Below are 26,919 nucleotides of genomic sequence, written 5' to 3' on the forward strand. Positions count from 1 at the left end.
GCTGAAGTGCACTATTTAGTTATCTAGAAATGTTTAAATATTATAAAACAGAAAAATAATTCATTATCCCAGATATTCAACGATAGAGAAAACATATTATACAATGTTAATAAAGCATTGTCTAAAGCATATCAGATAATACCAAATGCTACTAAGTAGTCAAAAAAACTTGCTATTATCAATCAAACTGTACAATGTTACTAGACTGGAAGAGTGGTCAAGCATGTGTTGAGTTACATGGTACTGAAAAAGTGTTGATAGGACTAAACAAAGTGTCTGTGGACTTCTGCTTCATGGGCACTGGCTTAACGCAACAAGTGAATGTTGAAAAATCTAGATTGGTTTTACATTTTCATAATTAGCATATTTACAGTCTGATTTGATTTAGCTTACTAACCATACCTTCTTAATGTAAGACAGCTTATTTACCTGAACATATATCAATATTTATCACTACTGCAATATCCATGTTAATAAATGAGACTTCTTGGGACTTTAAGGGTCAGAACTGTGAGGAACACATAATAGAAGCAATGCACACCTGGCTCAGAAATATTTACATTTCATGTCCTACAGAAATACCATTCTTGGTTCCATCTCCCAATCACTAAACTGTGATTTCCCTGTAATCATAAGTGCCCTGATGGCTCTTCTGTTCTTCTAATTTTAGGTTCTATGATCTCCACTCTCAAGAAATCAAGGCTTTTCCAGCTGAATGTCAGAGGCACGCATCATTCCCACATCTTCATAGGTGGCCTGTAGACCACGAGAAATATCTTCATACATTGAACATTCATCGAGATTCAGTCCCTGGAAGTGAGAGAAACATAGCCTCATTATGCAGAACAGTACAAACATCATGCATATGAAGATTCATATTACCTAAACATACAAATACACTTATAGATTTTCACGTATGATCATATTAGCAATAAACAGTGTAACAAACACTTCACAGGCTGTGGACATAATTCTGACAAAATTATTACTGCACTGATCATGATGATGGAAGCTGTCATTTAATAACAGCTGGACGAGAATAATAAGGATTAAAAGATAAGCACCATAACCACTAAAGACTTCTGGAGCTGGCCCACAGTTCTGCATCAAACTTGGACCTGAAATCAGGGCCGGTGCAAGTATTTTTGCCACCCTAGGCAAAAGTAAAGTTTGCCGCCCCCCCATGTGACATCACAATGCCCCACCCATATGATCTGCCATGTTAACTAACGCCACTGCTGCAGTGCCGCCGTGTTTACATTAAAAGGCCTGCAGGGACAGGCTATAGACACCAGAACCACTACATTAAGCTGAAGTAGTTCTGGGGACTATAGTGTTTCTTTAATGTGAGGCAAATTAGAGATTAGTGCCACGAATAATATGCTAGATTGCCTACTTACAACCAGATGAGTATGATGATGGGCTCTAGCTGCAGTCTGGCTCCACTGGTTTGGTGTAGAACAGGCTCTCTGAAGGCTATTTGTAACTGTGGTCACAAAAATCAATGTTCTGGGAGAACGGGAAGCAGCTCCATTTTTTGGAGCCCTTTACACAGCTCAAGGTCTGGGTCCCGGGGTCCACCTTCATGTTCCACTAATGAGTTTGTTCACAGGGGGTGGAGTGTGTAGGGGATGTCCTGATATGTGTGTAAGGAATGCATTGTGTGAATCTGTGTTTGTATGTGTAAGGGCTGCAAGGTGTGTTTCTGTGTATGTACGGGATGCAGTGTGTGCGTCTGTAAGGGGTGCATTGAGTGTGTGTAAGGGGTGCATTGAGTGTGTGTAAGGAATGCATTGTGTGTTTCTGTGTGTGTAAGGGATGCTTTGTGTGTAAGGGTTGCATTGCTTGTGTGTGTGTGTCTGTGTGTGCGTAATGCATTGTGTGTGTAATGCATTGTGTGTTTTTCTGTGTGCAAGGGGTGCATTGTCTTTGTGTGTAAGGGGTGCATTGTGTGTGATTGTGTGTGTGTGTGTGTGATGGATGTCAATCCCTCCCCCCTCCCTAGTCACTCTCTTCTCCCCCCTCTCCCTCCCTTGTCACTCTCTTCCCCCCCCTTGTCCCTCTCTTCTCCCCCCGTGTCACTCTCTTTGCCCCCCTTGTCCCTCTTGCTGTATTGCCACAGCAGAAATTACACTATCACATTGTCAATTGTAACATATGTCAATTTCTTCCATATTTGGACTACATTCATTGACTGAGATGTAGTGACTCTGAGAAGCTGGGGAATGGGATCAGGTAGCAGATATGAAGAGTAGGACCAGAGTAGGATTAATTACGCAATCCTTGGCAGCCACCATGGCCCGGGGCTGAGACTGGAGCCTTGAAACTATGATTTTGTTTGGTTCCAATTGGATAATCTTCCTAGGGCCCTGTGGTATCATAATCCTTCTCAGAAGGAACACATCTTATTTGGTAACCCATTAGAATTAGTCAAAAATATAGATATGAAGGTGAGGTGTGAAGATAAAATCTGCGGGGAAATGACCAATAAGCAACATTGTTTTTTATTTACCCAATCCTGAAGTCGTTTACTTGTTTCGCAATTGGTGAGCCCTTTGCTGCCCTCTAGAGTGTGATATTAATGCGGGGGGGGGAGGCTGTAGTAAATGGTTTTAGATGAACTTTCTCTGTATATACATGGTTTTTGGTCTATGGGCTATTTTATGTCTCACCTCATACAGATTCTCTCCTTCAGGGTTCTTCATATTCAATGTCTTCAGATTTTCCCAACGCTTCTACAGAAAGAAAAGTCAAGAATTTTTTTTATTAAATATGGCTTTTTATCACCCTGTTAAGTCACCTACAGTTACAGAGCTGCCATACTTCACTGGACACACAAATATATGTATATGTATTTTTAATTATGCATATATAACATGAATGTAAATGAATATGTATGAAAATATGTAAAAAGGCTATTCACTAAAGTGTGATGGGAACTTAAATTAAATCTCAAGATTTAGTCCAAATGTTCTAAACTGGAAACATTGACATCGAATAGGAGGAATTATGGAAGTGGAGAAAAAGTCTGTTAGTTAGAAGTGAATATGAATTAGAGTAATCAGGAAAGGAACAAGGGAACAGAGATGAGATGATAGATTACCTTATGGTAGCTGGAACCCAGATGTGGAGATGAGCACACCCGCACTAGTAAATTATTATTTTGGAGACTGAAGTTTGGACTAACTTCTAGAAAATTAATATTGGTACAAGGACTGGACATAGAACCAAAGGCACAGGACTGCAGACATAGTAAACGTAGCCAATAGTCAAGACAGGCAGCATAGGTTCAGGATCGGTAGACATAGCCAAAGGGTCAGGGCCGGCATCACAGGTTCATAGTCGATTATCGTAGCCAAGGGTCATGATGTCAGTAAAAAGTTCCAAAGTAGGTTAACAATCCGAGGGTCAGTAAGCCAGGAATCCAAATATAGATTCATGCACACAGGAACGCTGAGAAATACATAGATCAGAGCTGTGTAACAACTGAGTAGAGAGATGTCCATCTAGTGGTGTTTTATAGGATACCAGAAAAATGCAAGCTGGGGAGTAGTAGTAGGATCAGTAGCAAAGACAAATAACCCGTCCTCGTTAGTAAAGCCATTTTCACTATTATAAATAAGCGTGCACATGTGGGAATGTTGCCAGAAAAACATGCGTGTGCGTAACTCTGGACCAGTTTTCTAAAACAGAAGTATGGCAGACTGACATCATATCCACTGCAGATGCCTACTGTGCCCTGTTTGCCCTGCCCAACCCTGGAGCTCTAATCTAGAATGGGGGTGATTGCCCATCCTCACCATTCTGTAGCAAAGCCATAGCAATTCTGTAACAAGATGTTAAGAAAACACTTTACTTGCAAAATGCCTCTTCCTCCATTATATAAGTAATGTTCATACTTTTTTGTATTGGAAGTTTTCAATAAAAAGCTTCATTGTTTTGTTTTGTTTTTTAATTCACTAAACTGATTTTCTTTAATTTTTTTTAGCTATGGAAAGGGCATTAATTCAGTTAGTGGCTGAGGATGAAGGTAACTAGAATGAAAACTGGGTTTAATGCAATATCACTTATCTAGCTTAAAATTACACTAAATTCACCCAGATCACATCATCTCAATAAAGTGGTCTGGGTGCAAGGGCCCTGTCCTTTTAAACCTGCAATGTAACACTTTGCAGTTGTTCAGAAAACTGTAATATTTACATTGCAGGGTTAAAGGGATCCTATAGTGCCAGGAAAACAAACCTGTTTTTCTGGCACTATAGGTTTAATGGGTTCCCCCCCTTATTTTGGAGCACTTCATGCTTCCTTCCACAGACAAGGTTTATGGGGATGCTGACTTCTTTTTCCAGCAGGACTTGGCACCTGCCCACACTGCCAAAAGCACCAAAGCTTGGTTCAATAACCGTGGAATTGATTGGCCAGCACACTCTCCTGACCTGAACCCCATAGAGCGAGAATCTATGGGGCATTGCCAAGAGAAAGATGAGAGACATGAGACCGAACAATGCAGAAGAGCTGAAGGCTGCTATTGAAGCATCCTGGTCTTCCATAACTCCTCAGCAGTGCCACAGGCTGATAGCTTCCGTGCCACGCCGCATTGAGGCAGTAATTGCTGCAAAAGGGGCCCAAACCAAGTACTGAGTCCATATGCATGCTTTTACTTTTCAGAGGTCCGATATTGTTCTATGTACACTCCTTGTTTTATTGATTGCATGTAATATTCTAATTTACTGAGACTGTGGATTTGGGGTTTTCATGAGCTGTAAGCCATAATCATCGCACTTATGACAAATCACGGCTTCAACTATCTTGCGTCTATCTCATAAATTAGTTTCCCCTTTTACGTTGCATTACTGAAATAAATTAACTTTTGCACGATATTCTAATTTTTCGAGTATCACCTGTAATGTCCTTAATTACTCTAGTGGCTGTCTTCAAGGTAACCATGACAGCCAAAAACAGACTTTGTCGGATCTGGCAGGACAAGGATTGATAAGGATTGATGATGTTGTGAATAACTGCTTAAGAGTATCAAACACTAAATCCTAAACCATTGTTGTATTTTTAGAGATGATGTGATCAGCTGTATTAAATATATGATGATTTTTATTTATATAATACATTGTTTAGAAAAGTTTGCACAGTCATTTTTGGTAGATGTTGGCAAGTACAGAATGTTTTGTGCTTTGCTGTTTATATCTTCTAAGAAGCAATAAATCATACACTTGAAGAACACACTTTCCCTGCTTAGCAAATAGTCTGCGGTTTCTGAGACACGTTAATAAACGTTGCAATAGGTTCTTGGTTTTCATCTAAAGATGGTGAGTTTACTGTAATGGAGGGGTGAGTCAAGGGTCAGTAAAACCTGAGTGCCAGTGTTTTTGGTGTCCCAGGTGGGTCTAGCTATATGGAACACTCCACAGACATACAATGTAGCATTCAGAAACACAAAATACACTCACACGTCTCATGATACACACATTTTAGGCATAACACACTGGATGTCAATCTTTCTAGATCAGCCCAGCACTAGGCTGACATGGAGCAGTTAGACGGAGGTAGACCTATGACTAAGAGCTTATCTTGACCACAAAATGCACGCGGTGGAACACAGAATGTTTTCTGTGGAACAAAGAAGGTTTTCAGAGGTGCAGGTGGAACACAGAATGTTTTCAGAGCTTGTATATATGTTGTTAGTGTCCTACATGGGAGGTTTTGTGTTTATGTATTTAAAACTAAAAAAATAATAGATCAGGGTTGTGCACTAAACATTGCTTACCTAGATTTCAGTAAAGAACCCTCAACTATTTAGGTAGGATAATGTGATTGCATTGAACACCTTTCTCTGGCTCTGCTTCTTCTCCCCAACTCCTCTCTGTTGGTGTCCCACAAGGTTCAGTCCTTGGTCCCCTTCTGTTCTCCATCTATACTGCCTCCCTTGGTAATCTCATTAGCTCCTTTGGCTTCCAATATCATTTCTATGCGGATGACTTACATCTATCTTCTGTCCATATTCCCACCTCTGATGCTCGCCTTCAAGACTTCTCCAGGGCTGCACCGTTCCTGTGAAACTCACTTCCCTCCTCCATTAGATGCTCACACAGTCTCCACTCTTTAAAAAAATCATTAAAAACCCACTTCTTCATAAAAGCGTATCAATTAAACTGTTAATAGCTCCCGACTGATTCCTCTCTTGTCATTAGTCTAATACTATCCTTACCTTTTGTGTCACTTTACCCCACTCCCTCTAGCATGTAAGCTCATTGAGCAGGGCCCTCAATCCCTCTGTGTCCAACTTGCCTGGTTACAACTACATGATTGTTCGTCCTCCCACTGTAAAGCGCTACAGAATTCTTTGGCGCTCTATAAATAATAACATAATAATAATAATAATGTACTTGTTTCATACTCTGTGTTCATTGAGTCCCTGGAGAGAGCATTAGTAGCACATTATTCAGGAGGAGAGATGATAAGACGTAACACAGAAAGGCAATGATATGTCATGATATATACCCATCTCTCTGGTAGAGTACAGGTCATCACATTTTCGTTTGGGCTCAAGCCCCAGGTGTTTCTAGCACCCAGCAAGGGTTCAGTCTCTAGAGTCATGGGGCCAGATCTTAGAGGACTCCCATGAATAATTTGAATGTGGATGGGATTTTTATTGGTAGTGGTTCCAATATATTCTCAATAAAGCAATCAATGACCTGTCAAATATGATAGGAAATTGCCAGGATAACTAGTTCACTCCATGTAAAAAAAGATGTCAGGTAAAAAAGGGAGCTAGTAGCGAGGAGCCACGGAAGAAGAGGAGAGAGTAGTTTGCCTGCAAAATACTTCATTTGATGCCACAGATAAACGCAATGTGCCATCGCATTCCACAGGGTATGCCTTCCTGGATGTAAGGTAATTCAACGGAACTTTATTTCTGCTCTGTCAGAAGACCTAAAGTACTATCTATAGAAACAGAAGTAGCCAAAGGATGTAAGAAAGAGGCAGGAGAGGTATAGACAGGCCTGCTCAACAGAGGACTTTCATTGCTGTCCCCCTCCAAGCATCTCTCTCTCCTACACAACTGGCTAGACAGAAAGATCAAACCCTCCAGCTACATTCCCCAATCTACAAAACAAAGGTTTGCAACATTTTCACAATTGTTTTGCCAGAATGAAGCCTGAGAAAAAGACACTCAATGAAAGTTATCAAATAATGAGTCTGTATCTTGTGAAAATGTATTCCAGTTGAATGTTGGATTATCTGTGTGCAGTAGTTGATGGGCTCAAATCTGAGGTTTCCTCTCTAACAAAGAAAGATAAATCAATAGAGCTTAAAAGTCTGTCTCAAAAATATGCTGGAACATTACAAACATGCAATACTGTGCTCTCCGGATAAATTCTCAGTTTTAGGATGATCATAGTTCCTCAAGAAAAAATAATAACAAGCTCCCAGAGTAGTAGTCACAGAAGTCCATTTTATCTGTTGCTCATGAAAGATCTGTAAACACAGTCTAGGTTTAGGAAGGTAGAAAACTAAAATAAAGACTCAAGAATTCTGAATAGAAAAGGGATGAGATCTCTGGAGCAAATGAGCCGAGATGAGTTTGTCTAGTGGTGTTTTAAAGATAAGGGTTCCAGAGTGATTCATGACCGGGAAAAGGTATTGTGGTTAGCAAGGGCATACAACCCAGGATTACTATTGAAGCATCGTTCACTATCAAGGATCAGCATACACACGTGAGAATATTCCTGAGTGTTTGTGAGTCCTGACAAGGGACACGCAGCAAAGGGATCAGTGTAGAAATGAGAAGGTTATAGAGCAAATGAGAAGATTATAGAGCAAGTGAGAAAGTAAGGGTGAGAGTCAGCGAGTACGTAAAACAAGGAGAGATTGGAGAAACTGGAAGACCAAAAAATATCAGGTGGACACTAAAGACAGAGTGACAAAAAAACACAGGAAAGTGAAAACATGCCAGAGAGAGGGGGAGATCATTGAGGGGTGGGGGATAAATCATAGAGGATGTAAAATGAGGCTCTGAACTGCGTGGGGAAGAAAATTGACAAAGTTAAAAATATAGTGTAAGGCAGGGATTGCAGAAAGAATGAAGGAGACAGAGGAGAGATGATGAAAAGGAGAAAGGCAAACGAGAAAAAACTGAGAAGCAAGAATCAAGAAAAGGGAGACAGTTGATGTTCTGGAATGTGTGTGCGTGTGGTGATGGGCAGTGTATGTGCTTTGGCTGATACATAGATAGAACACAATGATTGAACACATCTAAAGAGATCTAAAGTTCACAATTCTAACAAATTGCCATATATTGTGCCCACTAAATTATACTAAACAGATGCCTTACAGGGGGATCCTTAATATTTTAATATATGGTTAATGTCATACAATATTTAATACCTTGTACAACAGGAAGGTCCCAGGTATGACTGCACAGAGCAGGAGAAGGACGCCTTCAGCTGTAATGAGTCTATTCTTTGTGGCTTCACCGAAATTTAAGAAGAAGTATGGATCAGATTCTGCAATGTAAATATGTTTAGTACACTGCTCAGTGTGAAACATATCTTCGAAAGAAAAAGAAGAATTTGCAGTCTGCCCAGATTAATATTAGCACAATGGTTTTCACAAAGTGTAAATTATAACAACATACAGTGTTCTTATTAATTATTAATTTTCAAATACACCCCGTTTATAGTTTCGGAGCATTTTCCACATTTCATGCTGTACTGTGCTGTTTTCTACTACAATACATGTGACGTTCTTTCAAATTCATTATTACTACACTCTTGCTATCGGGGTTAAGCAGACAATTTTGCCCAAGGACCAATTCAAAAGATATAACCCATGTCTCTTTGTGGACGCATCTGTAATGCCTAATTTAAACTCTCAAATATCTCATCAACACTAAGCCCAAACAATCCCTATCTGAGATGTGCCAATGGAGTGATCCCCATACTTCCCCAAGCATCCCTTTAGATTAATATAATGTTAAATTATAAAAAAAAAATGTGCAGCTGAAATATATGGCCATATTCTTCATCCCTAATGAAATCTGACAGATTTTAAGGCAAAATGCTTGTCGTTTACAGGTTATTTTACAAGATTCTACATAAGGTCTTTTGAAGAATACTAATAAAACATAATATCATGGGTGCATTAAGTTTGCTGGTATAGTTGTCATCTTTATTTATGAGTCAATATCTAATTGAACCATTTCACCATTCTCACTCAAGGCTGATATATGCCAACCTACCTATTTACCTTCTCAACCAACCCATCCTTACTCAGCCACTCACCCATCCTCTGCCATCTCCATCACATCACATAGAGTGCTATTCTCTATCACTCATGCTGCTTGGTACTCACCTCTCACTCTTAGGTACGTCCCGCATGACCTATATGTCTTGTTGTTTGCTGTCACTGTGCACATATACAATGCTTTGTCATTCAGTTCTGTGTGTTTGATGATTAGCGATTGCGTTGTCATTTCTATTTTCATTCTGTCCGTGTAATTCATTTTCTCTTTAACGTTAATACAAGTCGATCCATTCTCACAACGCTTGTAGCGAAACCAGCTGACGTCATGGTTAACATATGGACTTTTTTGAAATTTGCACCAAAGTTCAACATCATCTCCAGCTGTGACTGAAACTGAAGTGGGGACCCACATCATCTTGTGACTCCATACCTGCACTAAAAAAATAGAAACGTAGCAAATAGTAATGTTACCACAAGGACAGCTTGATACATACTTGGCTCATCTCTGATACAAACAATCATTTTAACCACACATGAACAAAAACGAATACTAAACATTATTGTTTATTTATTTATTTATTTTAAATAATAGATCGTTTATTTATAAATCTGGGTTCCATAATATCACATGATAGATCAGGCATTATTCATTATCTCCTGGGGTGCTATAGATCAGTGTAGGTCCACAGTACTGCTTAAAATTACACTATAAAGATAACCGATAGTCCCACAACCCCTCCTCTAAAATGTAAAAAATACCCACAACATTTTTTAAATGATTTCTTTTTTTTTTTATGTATTGCACAGATTTGTAAACTTTGTAAATGTCCTGACTACAAAACCCCTGTCCTGCCCCCCCTTCTACAAACTCCTGTACTGTCCATTTTACAAAACCTCTGCACCCCCTTCCCCAAATCCCCTGTTTAGCCCCTCTTATAGCCCTCCTTTTAGTTTGAGGAAGCAGTAATTCCTTCTTGCTTCCCCTAGATGAGCAGCAGTGACAGCAGTTGGTGGGTGCCATGTTAAGCCCCACCCCCTGCCAAAGTACAAATCCTCTTCCCCGTCTACAAAATCCCTGCACACCCCACACACCGTCACATGCAGACAGTCACACATACATTCACAGGCAGTAACATACACAGTTACAGGTAGACAGTCACACACACACACAGTCACACACAGACAGTTATAGGCAGTCACGCACACAATTACAGGCAGATGGTCACATTTACACACTTACAGGCAGGCAGTCACATATACACAGTAATGGGCAGCATTACACAGTCACAGGCAGACTGTCACAGGCAGACAGTTACAAACACACAAACACAGTTACTGGCAGACCATCACACACACACACAGCCACATGCAGACGTCGCACACACAGTCACAGGCAGTCACACACAGTCACATGCAGCCAGTCACACACACACATAGTCACATGCAGCTAATCACACACACACACAGTCACATGCAGCCAGTCACACAGACACATACATACACACACACTTATTTCTCTCACTTACTGAAATCCCTCGTTTATGGAGATTGTATGTATATTTTGTGAGTTATGAGTATTGTATAAAAACAGAAGGGAGGATTTTGCTGGAAAGAATGGTGTTTTACTGTATTGTACGTGTTTGATTGGCTGTTCTACAAACCCATGTGTGTGGTACTTTGTGTGTAAAACTTGCATAAAAGAAAGCCCTTTGGTGCTGATTAAAAGAGAACTACTTGACCCTCTAACTTGCAGCCTTGACTTGTGTTTGTAGGAGACAGCTATAATCACTACAGGGATTGCTATGCTCTGCATACTCCCTTAGCTACTGAGTTCTTGTAAAAGCTCTTGTTCCTGATCCTGCTTCGCTCTACAGAAGGAAGAGGTTCACCCACTGGAACCTGGAGCCAGGTCATGGGTCCAGTGTGGATAGCAGACGGCGAGATCCCAGCACAGCAGCAGCGGTTCATGGAGTTTGCAGTATTTATGGTGTCTACGGTGCTGATGGTCCTTTGGTGAGCGCTAGGAGCATCCTTTCTACGGTCCAACTTTCAGCTAGCCTGGAGGTAACCATAACACTGTCGTCCTATATCCCTGCTCCCTTTTTCCTCAAAGCTTCTGGAAAGACTTGTCTTTACCCGTGTGTCTCATTTCCTCAATTCCAACTCTCTCCTTGACACTTTCTTTTATGCAGGTTTCCCTTAGATAGGACCATCTACAGGGTTTTACAGAACAACCAATAACACACGTACATTACAGAAAACACTCCTAGCAATTACACACAAAATCCTCCCCCTCTGCCTGTGATATAATTATGGTACACAATGCTTAACATAATTATCACAGGCAGGAAAAATACAGTTTTTATACATACACTGTAACTTTAAAAATATACGTCCAATCTTCATACAAATTACATATTCAGAATCAGCACAATTAGATGAAATATAAACATAACACACACACAAATCCCTCCAGTGGATAAAAAGTTAGACCGACGTCCTTTTATGCAGAAAAATGACTTAGTCTCTGCAGCTGAAAATTCACTGTAGGAGAAGGTAAGGGTCAGCGGTATTCGATGAAATGTGTAGCCGATTTCAGTTCCATGGATTTGGCTACACACACCGCTGACCTCGTTCGAATGAACAAAGATGGCCGCCGCCACGTGTTGGTTTGCACGAACTGCGGCCACCCAGCGGTCGGCAATTTACCTACAGCAGGCTCCCAGCCTGGGAGGTAAATTGCCTGCGCACTTCCACTTCTGGGTGTTCCGCCTGTGTGGTACTTGGTTCAGTAAGCCCCATTTACAAGTTATTTTACAGGTCTGAGGACATAGTCTTAAAGGGGCATTGTTCACCAAAGTCACAATATGTCCCCAGACGGTTCTTAAAGAGCCATACACACCCAATAAAAGTCCACAAGTTTTTAGGGGCACAATCTCCCAGGGGCCATAGTCATGAGGAATAGGCTTCTCCACAACCCAGGGAAGCAGGGCAATTTGTCATTTAAAGGGCCAGTTACAAATGGCAGTTTGTAACACTGATCCTCCTCTTTTGCTCTCCCTTCACGTTTGTGGTACTCATATCAGTCCATCCTTGCAAGCGCACTGTCTTGGCGTCATACTTGACTCTGGCCTCACCTTTGAGCCTCACCATGCCGGCCCCCCTCATGCCGGCCCCCCTCATGCCGGCCCCCCTCAAAAGCTCCCTGTACCCGTGGACCATACAGAGCTTGGCCACGCTACAACAGAGGTAGGGGAGGGGGGGGAGAAATAAATTGACAGGGGGAAAGAAATTGACGGGGGGGGAGAAATTGACAGGGGGGAGAAATAAATTGACAGGGAGGGGGTGAGAAAGAAATTGACAGGGGGGAATAAATTGACAGGGGGGGAGAAATAAATTGACAGGGAGAGGGGGGAGAAAGAAATTGACAGGGAGGGGGGAGAGAAAGAAATTGACAGGGGGTGAGAGTGACAGGGGAGGGAGGGGGAATGAGTGGGGAGGGGGAGGGGAGAAGAGAGTGACAACAGGGGGAGAAGAGAGTGACAAGGGAGGGGGAAAAGAGAGTGACAAGGGAGGGGGGAGAAGAGAGGTACAAAGGGGGGGAGAAGAGAGTGACAAGGCAGGGGGGAGAGATTGACATCCATCATACACACACACACAATCACACACAATGCACCCCTTACACACAAAGACAATGCACCCCTTGCACACAGAAAAGCACACAATGCATTACACACACAATGCATTACACACACACACACAAGCAATGCAACCCTTACACACAATGCATCCCTTACACACACAGAAACACACAATGCATTCCTTACACACCCTCAATGCACCCCTTACACACACTCAATGCACCCCTTACAGACGCACACACTGCATCCCGTACATACACAGAAACACACCTTGCAGCCCTTACACATACAAACACAGATTCACACAATGCATTCCTTACACACATATCAGGACATCCCCTACACACTCCACCCCCTGTGAACAAACTCATTGGTGGAACATGAAGGTGGACCCCGGGACCCAGACCTTGAGCTGTGTAAAGGGCCCCCAAAAAATTGAGCTGCTTCCCGTTCTCCCAGAACATTGATTTTTGTGATCACAGTTACAAACAGCCTCAAGAGAGCCTGTTCTACACCAGACCAGTGGAGCCAGACTGCAGCTAGAGCCCATCACCATCCTCATCTGGTTGTAAGTAGGCAATCTAGTATATTATTCGTGGCACTAATCTCTAATTTACCTCACATTAAAGAAACACTATAGTCCCCAGAACCACTGCAGCATAATGTAGTGGTTCTGGTGTCTATAGCCTGTCCCTGCAGGCCTTTTAATGTAAACACGGCGGCACTGCAGCACTGGCGTTAGTTAACATGGCAGATCATATGGGTGGGGCATTGTGATGTCACATGGGGGGGCGGCAAACTTTACTTTTGCCTAGGGCGGCAAAAATCCTTGCACCGGCCCTGAGCCTCACATCCAGTATTTTGCCAAATCATCTTAAAAACATATCCCGCATCCGCCCCTTTCTTACGCAAGATGCTACCAAGGAGCTTGTCCATGCTCTAGTAATTTCCTGCATGGATTATTGTAACCCTCTCCTAATTGGTCTTCCCAAAAGCCGTAATGCACCGCTACAGTCCATAATGAACGCTGCTGCCAGACTGATTTTCCTCTCTAGTCGGTTCTCTCACACCTCACCCCTCTGCCAGTCCTTACATTGGCTTCCTGTATGCTATAGGAGTCAATTCAAGGTACTAACTCACACCTATAAAGCACCGAACAACTCTAGTCCCTCTTATATCTCTTCACAGATCCATAGGTATGTCCCTTCTCGGTCTCTCCGCTCTGCCCGTGACCACCTCCTGTCCGTTGTCCGCACCCGTATGGCCAACTCGCGCTTGCAGGACTTCTCGCGGGCGGCTCCCTTCCAATGGAATAGCCTGCCTACCGCCATCATACTCTCCGATAGTCTTGCATCTTTTAAGAAGTGCCTTAAAACCCATCTCTTTAGGAAAGCTTATGGACTCCCAGACTAACCTTTACCTCACATACATGTCTCTTGCTCTCTCCTAAAGGGCAGCCCACCTTATTTGATTGCTATTTCCTGTATTAATGTGTTTTATACCCCACCTCCTATAGAATGTAAGCTCGATTGAGCAGGGTCCTCTCCAACCTATCGTTCCTGTAAGTTTTTTGTAATTGTCCTATTTATAGTTAAATCCCCTCTCATAATATTGTAAAGCGCTACGGAATCTGTTGCTAATAATAATAATAATAATAATAAGGCTTAAAATTCCATGTCTGTGCTATTAGCAAGGCCTAAAAGTTACTTGTGAAGTAATAGACTCAAAGCACACCTTGGAATGTTGCAGAGAAAATATTTATTTATTAAATAAGTAAAATTAAATACAAAAAAGCAGGTTATAGGCGCTCACTAAAATAGTTGAAGTATACGGCAGGACTTCCCAATACCTGCTCATAACCAAAAAGTGCGAAAACAGAGTGGTAAACCGCGCCACAGAGGAGTAGAAAATAGTAAATTATAAAAATGATAAATACATACATATAGGGTATTCCAACAGTATGGCAGTGGATATATACCTTGAGGGAATACAAATATAAAACAAATAATAGTGCAATATGTCAATGTAAAATATATATATATATAATATAATGGAAAACCAGTAAAAAGGCTAACTCACACTTTGCAGAGCTACTAAGAGCTCTGCCGTATAGCGCCTGGACGGTATAATCCCCGTCTTGGGATAGAGGGTAGTATCCAAAACTCCACAGCCGTGCATAAAACAGAAACACAGATAAAATCCAATGGTATAGAATGTATAATAAATAATATTAAAACAAGAAGTAAGTATCCTACTTAAGATTTCCAGAGCAATGACTTGCTCTGGTGATGAAAGCTTATGGTGGGATAATCCCCACCAAGGGATATAAACAGGATCCAAAGTGCACCAGGAACAAAAAGTGAACCAGGGAGAGAAATAGGAAAAAAACTGCAACTTTATTTATAAAAATATAATATTTAAATCTAAATAAAAGTCCAGCATTCAGTCTCCCACAGTACTTAACGCGTTTCGCCCGAATAAGGGCTTCTTCAGAAGTTATAATATCGGTAAAAGTCCGTCCAGGTTCTTATAGGGTTTGTTGATAATTCAAATGTAGTCCGATGTGTGCACTCTTCCTGCTTCCGGCAGGTCGCGTATGTCAAACGGAAGTGACACGCGGCCCGCAAGGGATGATGGATAATATAGTCCATATGCTGCTGTTAGCACCGGTAGTCGCGTACGTCGCTAGGAAATGACGTCACGCGGCTCGCGGTGGTTATTGGGAGTGGTAATTTTAGTGGCTAACAGCAGTATAATTCGGCAGATATAAGCGCTCAGTCTCCAAGAAAAAAGAAAGGGTTATAAGAAACCCATATTTATCAGTACACAATAGTAATATATAAATATATAATATAACACATATATATTCTATGAAGAAGAACAAATTAACAAATCATATTTAGTTTAATTTAGTATTGTTCATATACCTTTTGCTCCCTTATATGCAGAGCCAACAATATACATAATAAACTCTTTTTAAGTTGGTCTTCTAAGGGGAATCTCATATACTTATATATGGAGATATGTTTATCCAGAAATACTTAAATTGTTATATAAGGGCAACAATAAATATTGATGACAATATACAGTGGCATAACTTATGAAACCAAAAAGGAGCATATATAATACAGATGTGAAGTGTACATAGGAGAGGTGTGTATTAGAATTTAAAATTATATAGATAAAATATTATTAGCTGTAGAATGAAGTTAGTATAGAAAAAATATTGTATAAAAAATGAACTAATAAAAAATTCTTTATAAAAAGATTAAATACATCCACAGATATAAAGTGCATATATATATATAGGAAATAAATCATGCAAATAGCCACGTTTACCCAGGCACTAAAGTGTTCACTGTCAGGGCCTGAGTTAGAGCTCAGTGGGCCTGGTGCTGACAATTATGATGGGCCTAATTACAGAATCTTATTGACAGAAAACACCGAACCAGTCATACCTCTCAAGCGTCATATACAAAAACAAAAACACAAAAAACTTTTATATTGTGTATTTTACCTATTAAAGATTTTTTGGGGTCACTTTTTATTGTGCCAATTATCTTTATATACACTTTATTCTCTGAATTTTTACCTGGCATTTTCTACTCCTGGACTCCAAGCAATCCTCGGTGGGGATTATTCCACCTACGCTATCATCAAGGAGCAGTTAGCCTGCTCCATCCTGGTGAGTAAAATTTTATTTATTTTATTTCTACACTATTTTATACAGAGAGCACTATTGGTTGTCTCTTTTATTCTCTTTGAGTGACATCTACCCTTGAAGAAAGGAAGCTGCCTTATATCCCATAAGCGGGGATCAAACCGCTGTACGCTTTCCATACTAGAGCTAGCTATAGCTCTATCAAATGTGAGTGCAATATTATCTTTTTTTGTATCATCTGTTATACCCTAGTGAACATATTACACTATTTGGTCATCTGTTTTATCTTTTCATATAATTGGATTTACCTGGGAAAAGACAGCGAGGACATTGTTCCTGATCCAACATTGTACAGACTATTTTACCTAAGGAAGATATATTCAGCTAAGACTTTTTTTTTTACTTTTTTTATTTGGACCTTTTCTTTTATTTGGACTATTTTTATTTATTGGTCTTATCTGGCGCAGTTTTTACTTCTTTCTTTTCTCTTGTTGTATTTTAAGGGTCTTGAGGGATTCCCTTTTAAAGTTGCTGCCTTATCTTGTTATTAAGCGCTAACCCTCTCCTTTTCTTTTTGTATTAGATGACTCTTTACAGGAAGTGTTTATGAAGGCTGTGCAAGTCACATGCAGGGAGGTGTGACTATGGTACATAAACAAAGTGATTTAACTCCTAAACTGCAGCTAATTGAGTAGTGAGACTGCAGGTGTGTGATATATACACCAAAATGGCTTCATTAAGCTAAAGTTGTTTTGGTGACTATAGTGTCCCTTTAAAAGTTAATTACATTGAAGGTATGGGACAATTCCATTATTGATTTCACTGTGAGCAATGCTTATATTGTAGGTGTCCCAGCACAAATAGGATGAGAGAGAACCTCACTTTTGATCTCTCTACCTAAGTTGGTTTGCCATTTGTTACCAATGTCCTTCTCCCTGTGCCTGTGTAAGGTGAGGTCTGGTGGCAGACTGAAGGATACGGCTGTCACACTGTTGTAATAGGCTGTTGCTTTCAAACAACACTGTATATATTTAGAAGCAGTGAGAGGACAAGGGGATTCTGGCCAAAACTTATGACTTGCAGGTGATAACTGGAGAAATTCTGAGCCCTGTATGCAAAGTGGAGAGATTTTTAATGATAAATCCTCTGAATCAGTGGCGGAACTACTGCGGTCACAGTCACTTTCAAGTTAGAAATTGGTCGCATTAGATATTGTAATCATTTGCTGCCATCTAGTGGTCACATTTTATATTACAACATACAAATATTGACATAGTTAATTGGTTATATGCAGTAAATATTTAAGGTTTAAATTGATAAGACTTACACAGGGTTATAAATTCCAAATTGTAGCAATACTTAGTGAGTTGAGAGCTACTAATAATGTTAATGTCCAAATTGTAAAAATAAGGTTAAAATAGCCAATTAGAGCCAATAGTTGAATTAGAGAAGGGGTTAATCTAAGCTCCCTGACATTTCAGCAATTTGAGGTTCTTGTGGTGCCTGGAGGTGCCTGATGTTTCACTGTGAAAAACTGCACTTACAGAGTTTAAAGGGGCAGATCCCCAAAAGCACTCCAGGCTGTGTGACGAGTGTGTCTTCTTTTATTCATTTTACAAAAAGTACTGCTTTTATTTGCAATCTAGATTTCAATTTGCTACAATTCAGAGTTTAATGAATAACCCTGAATATAAATTCAAAGTGAATACTTGGTCATGTTTGCTTAGCTGAAATTAACTTTGGTTGTTTGTTACATTATTTGAATTACTAGGTTGTGATTGCCAGGGTTGTAAGAATTCAGCGAGAATAATTAACTTTTTTCCATAAATTTGATATACACTGGCAAGGATACCAGGAAGGGTCTGGGACGACTATCCAAGACTCACTGTAATTAAAGTGACACTGTCATAAGACATTGCTTGATGCACTAACTAAAACTGCTATGCCTGGTGCTGACAATTTCTTCAACAGTATTGTTTGTTGTTCTCTAGTTTCCTTTAATGGGAATAATAAATTAACATACTTGTAGCTAACTTTTTTTTTTTTTCTGGGGCTCATTGATCACTTATCTATCAGGGAATTGAAATACGATATCTGCCTAACAGAATGCTAAGTTGCTATTACTGTAATATGCTATCTGCTGACCTGTGTCAGTTCATTCCAGGTGAGGGTTTGAAAACTGATGCCTACCCCCACATTAAGAAATTAGACCTCTGTACGTTAGTTACAGTTAAAATGAAATGATTAGTGCCAATTTAAGCACAGGAATGTGTGTGGTGTCTTTAATAATGCTAGCAACTTTGCTACTGTCTACTGTTGATGTAACAACATAACATTTCACCAGAGGAGGAACATGGGAAAGGTAACTCAGGATGGGAATAGGGGCACCCAATTGTCCCTATTTAGGAGAGACAGCGCCTATTTTGGTCCCAAATCCCTCTGTCCCTCTTTTATATCCTAAGGTCCCTCTTTACTAAGAGCTCCATATTGTTAATGTGTCTGAGTGTATCACAGAGCTCCATATTGTTAATGTGTCTGAGTGTATCACAGAGCTCCACAGCATTTGGTGTAATATGTCTATAAACTCCAATAAATGTTTTTAGAAATCAGTCTGTGTAAATACGATGCATTGTTCTTGTTCTAAATGGCATCTTGGTTGCATACATTTTTATTTTTTTTAAGTCATCTATTTTTTTCAGAAGAGCAAACTCCTGGCCACACCTACAGTCACACCCCCAACATTAAAGTGTCCCTCTTTGTCCATTTATAATGTTAAGAGGGGGTGGTGCCTTACCATCATAGCAAGCAGATGGACGCATTTTGTGAGTGCTCCTCCGCTAATGCTATATCCTGCAATTTATTGACCTCAGGCACTCTCATTAATCACCCTTCGGGACTTACCCACATTCTGCAAAACACTGTGTGCCCTGGGCAGGGTCCACAAAGCATAAACTGCCAGTAGTGGTGGGAGAGGTGGCAACAAGGCCTCAGAACGCAACCCTCTTTGCTGCCCCCCCCACCCCCCCGCCTTTGGACCGGCGGGGGTTATTCCGGTTCCCACTAGACTAAGCTACTTACCTTCCCTGCTGCTGCTTCTTTTACCGCTCCTGCTTGTCTCATCGGCGGGGTGAAATTAGCCAAGATGGTGGATGTACTCCTTCCTCGTGGGCAAGACCTGAGCCTTACACAGCATGGACCAACTGAAAGCTCATTGGTGAAGCTGAAACTAATATCTGCACGCTTCTGGGTGACACAGGAAGCAAGATTTATTGCATCGCCCTGCCTGCCTTCAGAGAATAAGCAGAGGGGCGAGAAGCATGGAGAGGGTAGGCCTCTTCAGGTCTTAGTAACATCTTACAAACATCTGCACTCCTAGGCCACAGGTCGCAAGGGGTTGCACCCGGAAGCATAGTTCACACAGGCAGAGAAATTTGAACCCAAATTTCTGTCAGTGCCCTGTCGTGGTTTCGACTAACTGGTTATCCGAGAGTGTGTTCCTGATTGCGTTTTTTTGGTATTTGACTTTGGCTTCGTTTTGACTTCCCTAATTTCTGGTATCCTTGACTTCTGGCTTTCCTCATCATTGTGTCCCTTTCTGTGTCCCTGTCCTCGACAAGTATTTTGACTATTCTCAGGTACGTTAAGTCTGGCCATTCTAAGGTCTCCTTAAACATTATCCTTAGTCCTAGGTATGATACTATTCTGTATGCTGGATCAATTATAATCCTGACATTAAGCCTATTAGTTTGTTTCATCATTTTTATTCTGTTGGTGGCGGTAACCAGGCCCAGACTGGCCATCGGGCAAACCAGGCAAATACTCAGTGGGCCGCAATGGCCATGGGCCGAGGCTGGCCCTATGAGGGACCACTGTCCCTTCACGGTCCACAGGTAACATTTGTGCATCTTGGGCCTACCTGTCTCCCTCTCGCGAGCTCCGATATTATCAAAGCGTTGCCATTGTAACCCGCTGCAATGTTCTGTAATATTGGCGCTTGCGAGAGGGAGTCAGGTAGGCTGGATTCACAAATCTTTCCTCCCTCCAGAGAGGGAGAAGCATGGTCTGTACCCTGCAGAGGTACAGACCAAATAACCTGCCGGCTGGACCACCAGGGATCGTCATCAGCATGCTGCTCTCTTCATACCCCCTATTAACCCACTATACCCCCTGCTTCATATTAAACCACTACACCTCCTGACATCATACCCCCTATTAACCCACTACACCCCCTGTCATCTTACCCCTATTAACTCACTACATCCCCTGCTATCTTACCCCTATAAACCCACTACACCCCCCGGTCCCCATTGTATCCCCTATTAACCCACTACACCCCCCATCTTACCCCAAATTAACACACTACACCTCCTGCCATCCTGTCCACTATTGCCACAACACACTCTCTATCCACCTTATATACACCCTCTGCACTCACATACACACTACACACACTCGATACCCCTTTAAATACACACACTACACCCCCTGCACACTCTATATCCCTTATAGACACCACACCCCCATGCATTCACACACACACACACTCCATACACACACTACTCTACATACGCATACACAATTAACACGCCCCCTTTTTGGCCCCACCCCTCACTGTGGGTTGCTCTGCCATTAACTGCCCGGGTTGATTTTTCGTCCCAGTCCGGCCCTGGCGGTGACGGAATAATTTCCTGAGATCCAGTGGTTCCCTCTTGAGAAGACGTATGGCTAAAAAGTGCTGTACTCAGCATGTTTATATCTAACTTATATCCTATATGTCTGGAAAGCCCCTCTTATTTTACAAGTTTACTTTACACTCTCTGCCTAGCATGACCACCAATGCTTTATCTAGTCACCCTTCATGTCAAAAAAAACGTTTAGCTTACTGAATATTGTGGGATCATACAACAGATCTCTCTAGATTTACCTGCTTAACACGATGTTAATCTCTTTTACATAAAATTGTGCAGTTTTACTGCAGCCATGCAATTGTTGTTTCATGGCTTACGTTGAACTTGCCATAGCTGTTGTGGCTCGGCAAGTTTTATGTAATGTTCAAGCACATCAAAAATAAAGAATACCAAAAAAATGAAAACAAGTGTTAAGAAGTACGCAGATAATTCCAAAAAAATTGAGGTTCACATTTAATTTTAGAAACTAAACTTTATTTTCTCCTACCCACTCCTGCCCACAAAACATGACTATAGTGAAATATAAGGTAGGTATCAAATAAACTGTCACCTGTAACCCAGGGCAGTAAGTACCTACTAAATAAAGCTCCTAAAATGGACCTTCACAATGTAAGTGTCCTACCAGGAAAATAAAATATCTAATAAACAGTGGGAGGGTTCAGATTACCATTCCTGATAATTGGTCTACTTTCTGATGTCTTCGCTGCACAGTCTCCCCGGGGACTTAGTACATTTGCAGAAAATGTCACAGATGGTTCAACTTCCTCTTTATGTTTATCTTAGTGTGGAAAGAACTGCCTGATAATAATAATAATAATTTGATCTCACCTCCTCTTACACTCCCACTTCAGGAAACAGTTCTTTTAAGATATATTATCAAAACATCATGGCTATTGCACATTTCCATTATGTAAAATAAATAACATAGCAAATAAAATCAGTAAAAGATATACAAGAGATAATAATTGAGAGCTGTAATAAAATAGCAGCACAGCTGTCCTGAGACGTAGACTCTAGCACGTAAGGAGTATCCTCTGGAAGCCAACAACACCACAAATGTCCTAATGAGAAGACCATTTGATACTATTTGACACAAGGAACATCCTCTACTAAACTGGACCATAGCTGACCTGACCAGATTGATCACCCTCTACCCACTGGGATCATCATTGTCCTGATAAAATGACATAAAGACTGTTCGCTAAATTTACAAAAATACATTATTTGACGAGGAGCTTGTAGAGCATAATGACCATCCTTTCATAAACTGAGTCCAGAGATATCCTCACAAAAAGGACTCTGGAACATGAGGACAGTCCTTTAAAACCTAGGAAATATTAGTCCTCTGATGAACAGACTCTAGGGTGCAAAATAAATGTCCTACAAAACTATCTTAATTAGAAGGCTGTAGCACACACTGACTTCAAACAAATCTGACTGTGCTAGCAAAACCAGGATACTTGGACCATCGACAATTGGTTTTCCTGAGTACACACTCACCTGGGAGAAGGAGTAGAAGGATTGCAATAGGAGACCACCATACGTAGTTTGCTGGGATGTGCTGCATTGTATATTTGGCCTGTGCTATCACCCAAGAGCTGAAATCTGGCAAAACCTCCTGCACCCTTCAACTTTCTCGACACAGAGCCCACCTGCTGCTATGTTATTTTTGTCTCTATTTGTGTGGCTAGTAGGGAGGGGTTTCAAGCAGGAGTTCCACATCACTGCATCACAGAACACAATGCAGTTCAGAAGAGATTTACGATTTGATAATTTGACCTTAAATACAATATATAAAAATATTGTACAGCAATGCAACACGTACTAATTCTGCACTACTTAATAGTTATTTTTTGTATCTGTTGACCTGGAGAGGTTTATGAACATTCTACAATAACCAGTTACAGTCTGTGGCCACAGGGTGCAAATATTCAGAATCTGAAGATTAGACACAGAGAGTTAGAAGATATGTCAATCAAAGCATTCAGAAGGCCACAAAGCACATCCGGGAATGGTATGGTCATAAACAGTAGACCTGGTTCTTTTTTTATAATATGTATAAGGTGAAGAATTTAAGTTAGTCATTAAGGAATTTACTCACAAAACAGGAAATGTTTCTCATGCAAATTTGCAAAATTAAGGCAAAAACAACAAAGTTTAAACTATGGCTGAGTTTAAGAATTCTTGGCAACTCCTCTGTTTTAGTATAAAGTCCCCACCAAACATACTCATGCGAGATAATTTCACAGATCATCTCCCGTCATAAACAGAGGCGGCTCTCTAATTAGGCGATTTAGGCGGCCGCCTAAGGCCTCGCGCTTATGGGGGCCTCGCGGCCGCCTAAATCACCTTAGGGCAGTGTGACAGGTCGGGTCCTCGGTCAGAGACCGAGGACCCGACACAGGAGGGGGCCCGGCGGCTTGCCCTTAATGCCGCCGGGTGCGAGGCCCCTCCTATGCCTGCCCGGGAGAGAGCCAGCCTGTCTGCAGCTCCGCCGAGCGCAGAGCTGCAGACTGAGTGGCTCTCGCGATCTCAGCCAATCAGAGCGTTGCCGCGGGTTACCACGGCAACGCTCTGACTGGCTGAGATCGCGAGACTAAACTTACCACGTGGTCTGCAGCTCTGCACCCGGCGGAGCTGCAGACCGTAAAGGGAGCCCACCGGACCACCAGGGAAACAGCCTGGCCACCCACTGGACCACCAGGGATCCTAAGGTATGCCTCCGCTCCCCACCCTGCCCTCCTACCACCCTCTGTCCCAGCCCCCACACCACCATTGCCCCAGCCACCCCACCACCACTGCCCCAGCCACCCCACCACCATTGCCCCAGCCACCCTCTGCCCCAGCAAGCCCACCACCACTGCCACCCCACCACCACTGCCCCAGCCACCCACTGCCCCAGCCACCCCACCACCACTGCCCCAGCCACCCTCTGCCCCAGCCACCCCACCACCAATGACCCAGCCAACCCATCACCACTGCCCCAGCCACCCCACCACCACTGTCCCAGCCACCCTCTGCCCCAGCCAGCCCACCACCACTGCCACCCCTCCACCACTGTCCCAGCCACCCTCTGCCCCAGCCACCCCACCACCCTCTGCCCCAGCCACCCCACCACCCTCTGCCCCAGCCACCCCACCACCAATGACCCAGCCAACCCATCACCACTGCCCCAGCCACCCCACCACCACTGTCCCAGCCACCCTCTGCCCCAGCCAGCCCACCACCACTGCCACCCCACCACCACTGTCCCAGCCACCCTCTGCCCCAGCCACCCCACCACCCTCTGCCCCAGCCACCCTACCACCACTGCCCCAGCCACCCCACCACTACCCTGTCACTGTCCTCCTACCACCCCCTGCCCTGTCATAGTCCCACCTACCGCCCCAGCCACCCTCTGCCCTCTGCCCCAGCCACCCTCTGCCCCAGCCACCCTCTGCCCCAGCCACCCACTGCCCCAGCCACCCACTGCCCCAGCCACCCACTGCCCCAGCCACCCCACCACCACTGCCCCAGCCACCCCACCACCACTGCCCCAGCCACCCTACCACCACTGCCCCAGCCACCCTCTGCCCTCCTACTACCCTGTCACTGTCCTCCTAGCACCCCCTGCCCTGTCATAGCCCCCCCTACCATCCCAGCCACCCTCTGTCCTCCTACCAACCCCTGGCCCAGCCACCCTCTGCCCTCTTACCACCCCCTGCCCCAGCCACCCTACCACCCTCTGCCGTCCTACTATCCTATGCCCCCTACCATCCCCTGCCCTGTCACAGCCACCATACCAACCTCTGCTCCCTACTACCTGTACCCTGTCACTGCCCTCCTACCACCCCCTGCCCAAGCCACCCTCTGCCCTCCTACCTCCCCACTACCCTGTTACTGTCCTCCTACCACCCTCTGCCCCAGCCACCCTCTGCCCTCCTACCACCCCACTACCCTGTCACTGTACTCCTACCACCCTCTGCCCTCCTACCATCCTATGCCCCCTACCATCCCCTGCCCTGTCACAGCCACCCTACCACCTTCTGCTCCCTACCACCCTGTACCCTGTCACTGCCCTCCTACCACCCCCTGCCCAAGCCACCCTCTGCCCTCCTACCTCCCCACTACCCTGTCACTGTCCTCCTACCACCCTCTGCCCCAGCCACCCTCTGCCCCCCTACCACCCCACTACACTGTCACTGTACTCCTACCACCCTCTGCCCTCCTACCATCCTATGCCCCCTACCATCCCCTGCCCTGTCACAGCCACCCTACCACCTTCTGCTCCCTACCACCCCGTACCCTGTCACTGCCCTCCTACCACCCCCTGCCCAAGCCACCCTCTGCCCTCCTACCTCCCCACTACCCTGTCACTGTCCTCCTACCACCCTCTGCCCCAGCCACCCTCTGCCCTCCTACCACCCCACTACCCTGTCACTGTACTCCTACCACCCTCTGCCCTCCTACCATCCTATGCCCCCTACCATCCCCTGCCCTGTCACAGCCACCCTACCACCTTCTGCTCCCTACCACCCCGTACCCTGTCACTGCCCTCCTACCACCCCCTGTCCAAGCCACCCTCTGCCCTCCTACCTCCCCACTACCCTGTCACTGTCCTCCTACCACCCTCTGCCCCAGCCACCCTCTGCCCTCCTACCACCCCACTACCCTGTCACTGTACTCCTACCACCCTCTGCCCTCCTACCATCCTATGCCCCCTACCATCCCCTGCCCTGTCACAGCCACCCTACCACCTTCTGCTCCCTACCACCCCGTACCCTGTCACTGCCCTCCTGCAACCCCCTGTCACAGCCACCCTACCACCCCATACCCTGTCACTGCCGTCCTACCACCCCGTGCTTTGTCATAACCCCCCTGCCCCAGGGGAACCCTACCACCCTCTGCCCCAGCCACCCTCTGCCCTCCTACTGTCCTCCTACCACCTCACTACCTTGTCACAGCCCCCCTACCACCACCTGCCCCACCACCCCCTGCTCCAGCCCCCCCACTACCCCTTGTCCTGTCAAAGTCTCCTACCCTCTCACAGCTCCTCTACCCTGTCACCCCACACCCACCCAATCACAGCCTTCCCACACACACGCACTGTCACAACTTTCCACCGCACACCTTGTCATTCCCCAACCGGACCCTATCATTACCACACACACTGACATCCCCTTCACATACACTATCACCATTCCCAAACAGTTCAGACCCCACACACTGCCGCCCCTTACACCCAGCCAAACTTACATAACCCCTCCTAATCCTGTCACTCTCACCCACTGCAACCATACAATACTCCTTGCTTTGCCACACCTACCCTATTGCATTAACCCCCCCCCATCAACCCTGTCAGACTCACCTTCTCTTGCACTGTCACACTCACCCCCCGACCCTGTCACTCATCCTCTATCAGTCTGTCCCATTCACCCCCTTCACCCTGCCACACTCACCCTATTACATAAACCCTTACAATCCTGTACTCCAACTGTGCAACACTCACCCCAAACCCTGTCACACATAGGTAGACAATGCCAGATACACTCATATATACATATTCCGGCACTTATGTATACACGACTGCAAGGCTATGTAGCCATACCCCTCAGTCATGTATAAACGATTGGCATAATTGCTAATTAAATTTGTTTATTGCAAATTAAGTTAGTTTGCATATTATGCCATA

General features: G+C 43.7%; 1 protein-coding gene across 1 annotated transcript; it reads right to left on the bottom strand.

Moving 5' to 3' along the window:
* CD79A (CD79a molecule) lies at positions 1-22,875 on the bottom strand. Its single transcript, XM_063437108.1, has 5 exons — positions 22,749-22,875; positions 9,367-9,693; positions 8,401-8,519; positions 2,673-2,735; positions 1-810 (listed from the first exon to the last, which is right to left on the bottom strand). Exons 1-5 carry the CDS (start codon positions 22,813-22,815, stop codon positions 697-699), a joined length of 690 nt encoding a protein of 229 aa, XP_063293178.1. The 5' UTR covers positions 22,816-22,875; the 3' UTR covers positions 1-696.
* Positions 22,876-26,919: the final 4,044 nt, after the last annotated feature.

The sequence above is a fragment of the Pelobates fuscus genome, chromosome 11 (assembly GCF_036172605.1).
Source record: "Pelobates fuscus isolate aPelFus1 chromosome 11, aPelFus1.pri, whole genome shotgun sequence".
NCBI classification, from domain to species: Eukaryota; Metazoa; Chordata; class Amphibia; order Anura; family Pelobatidae; genus Pelobates; species Pelobates fuscus.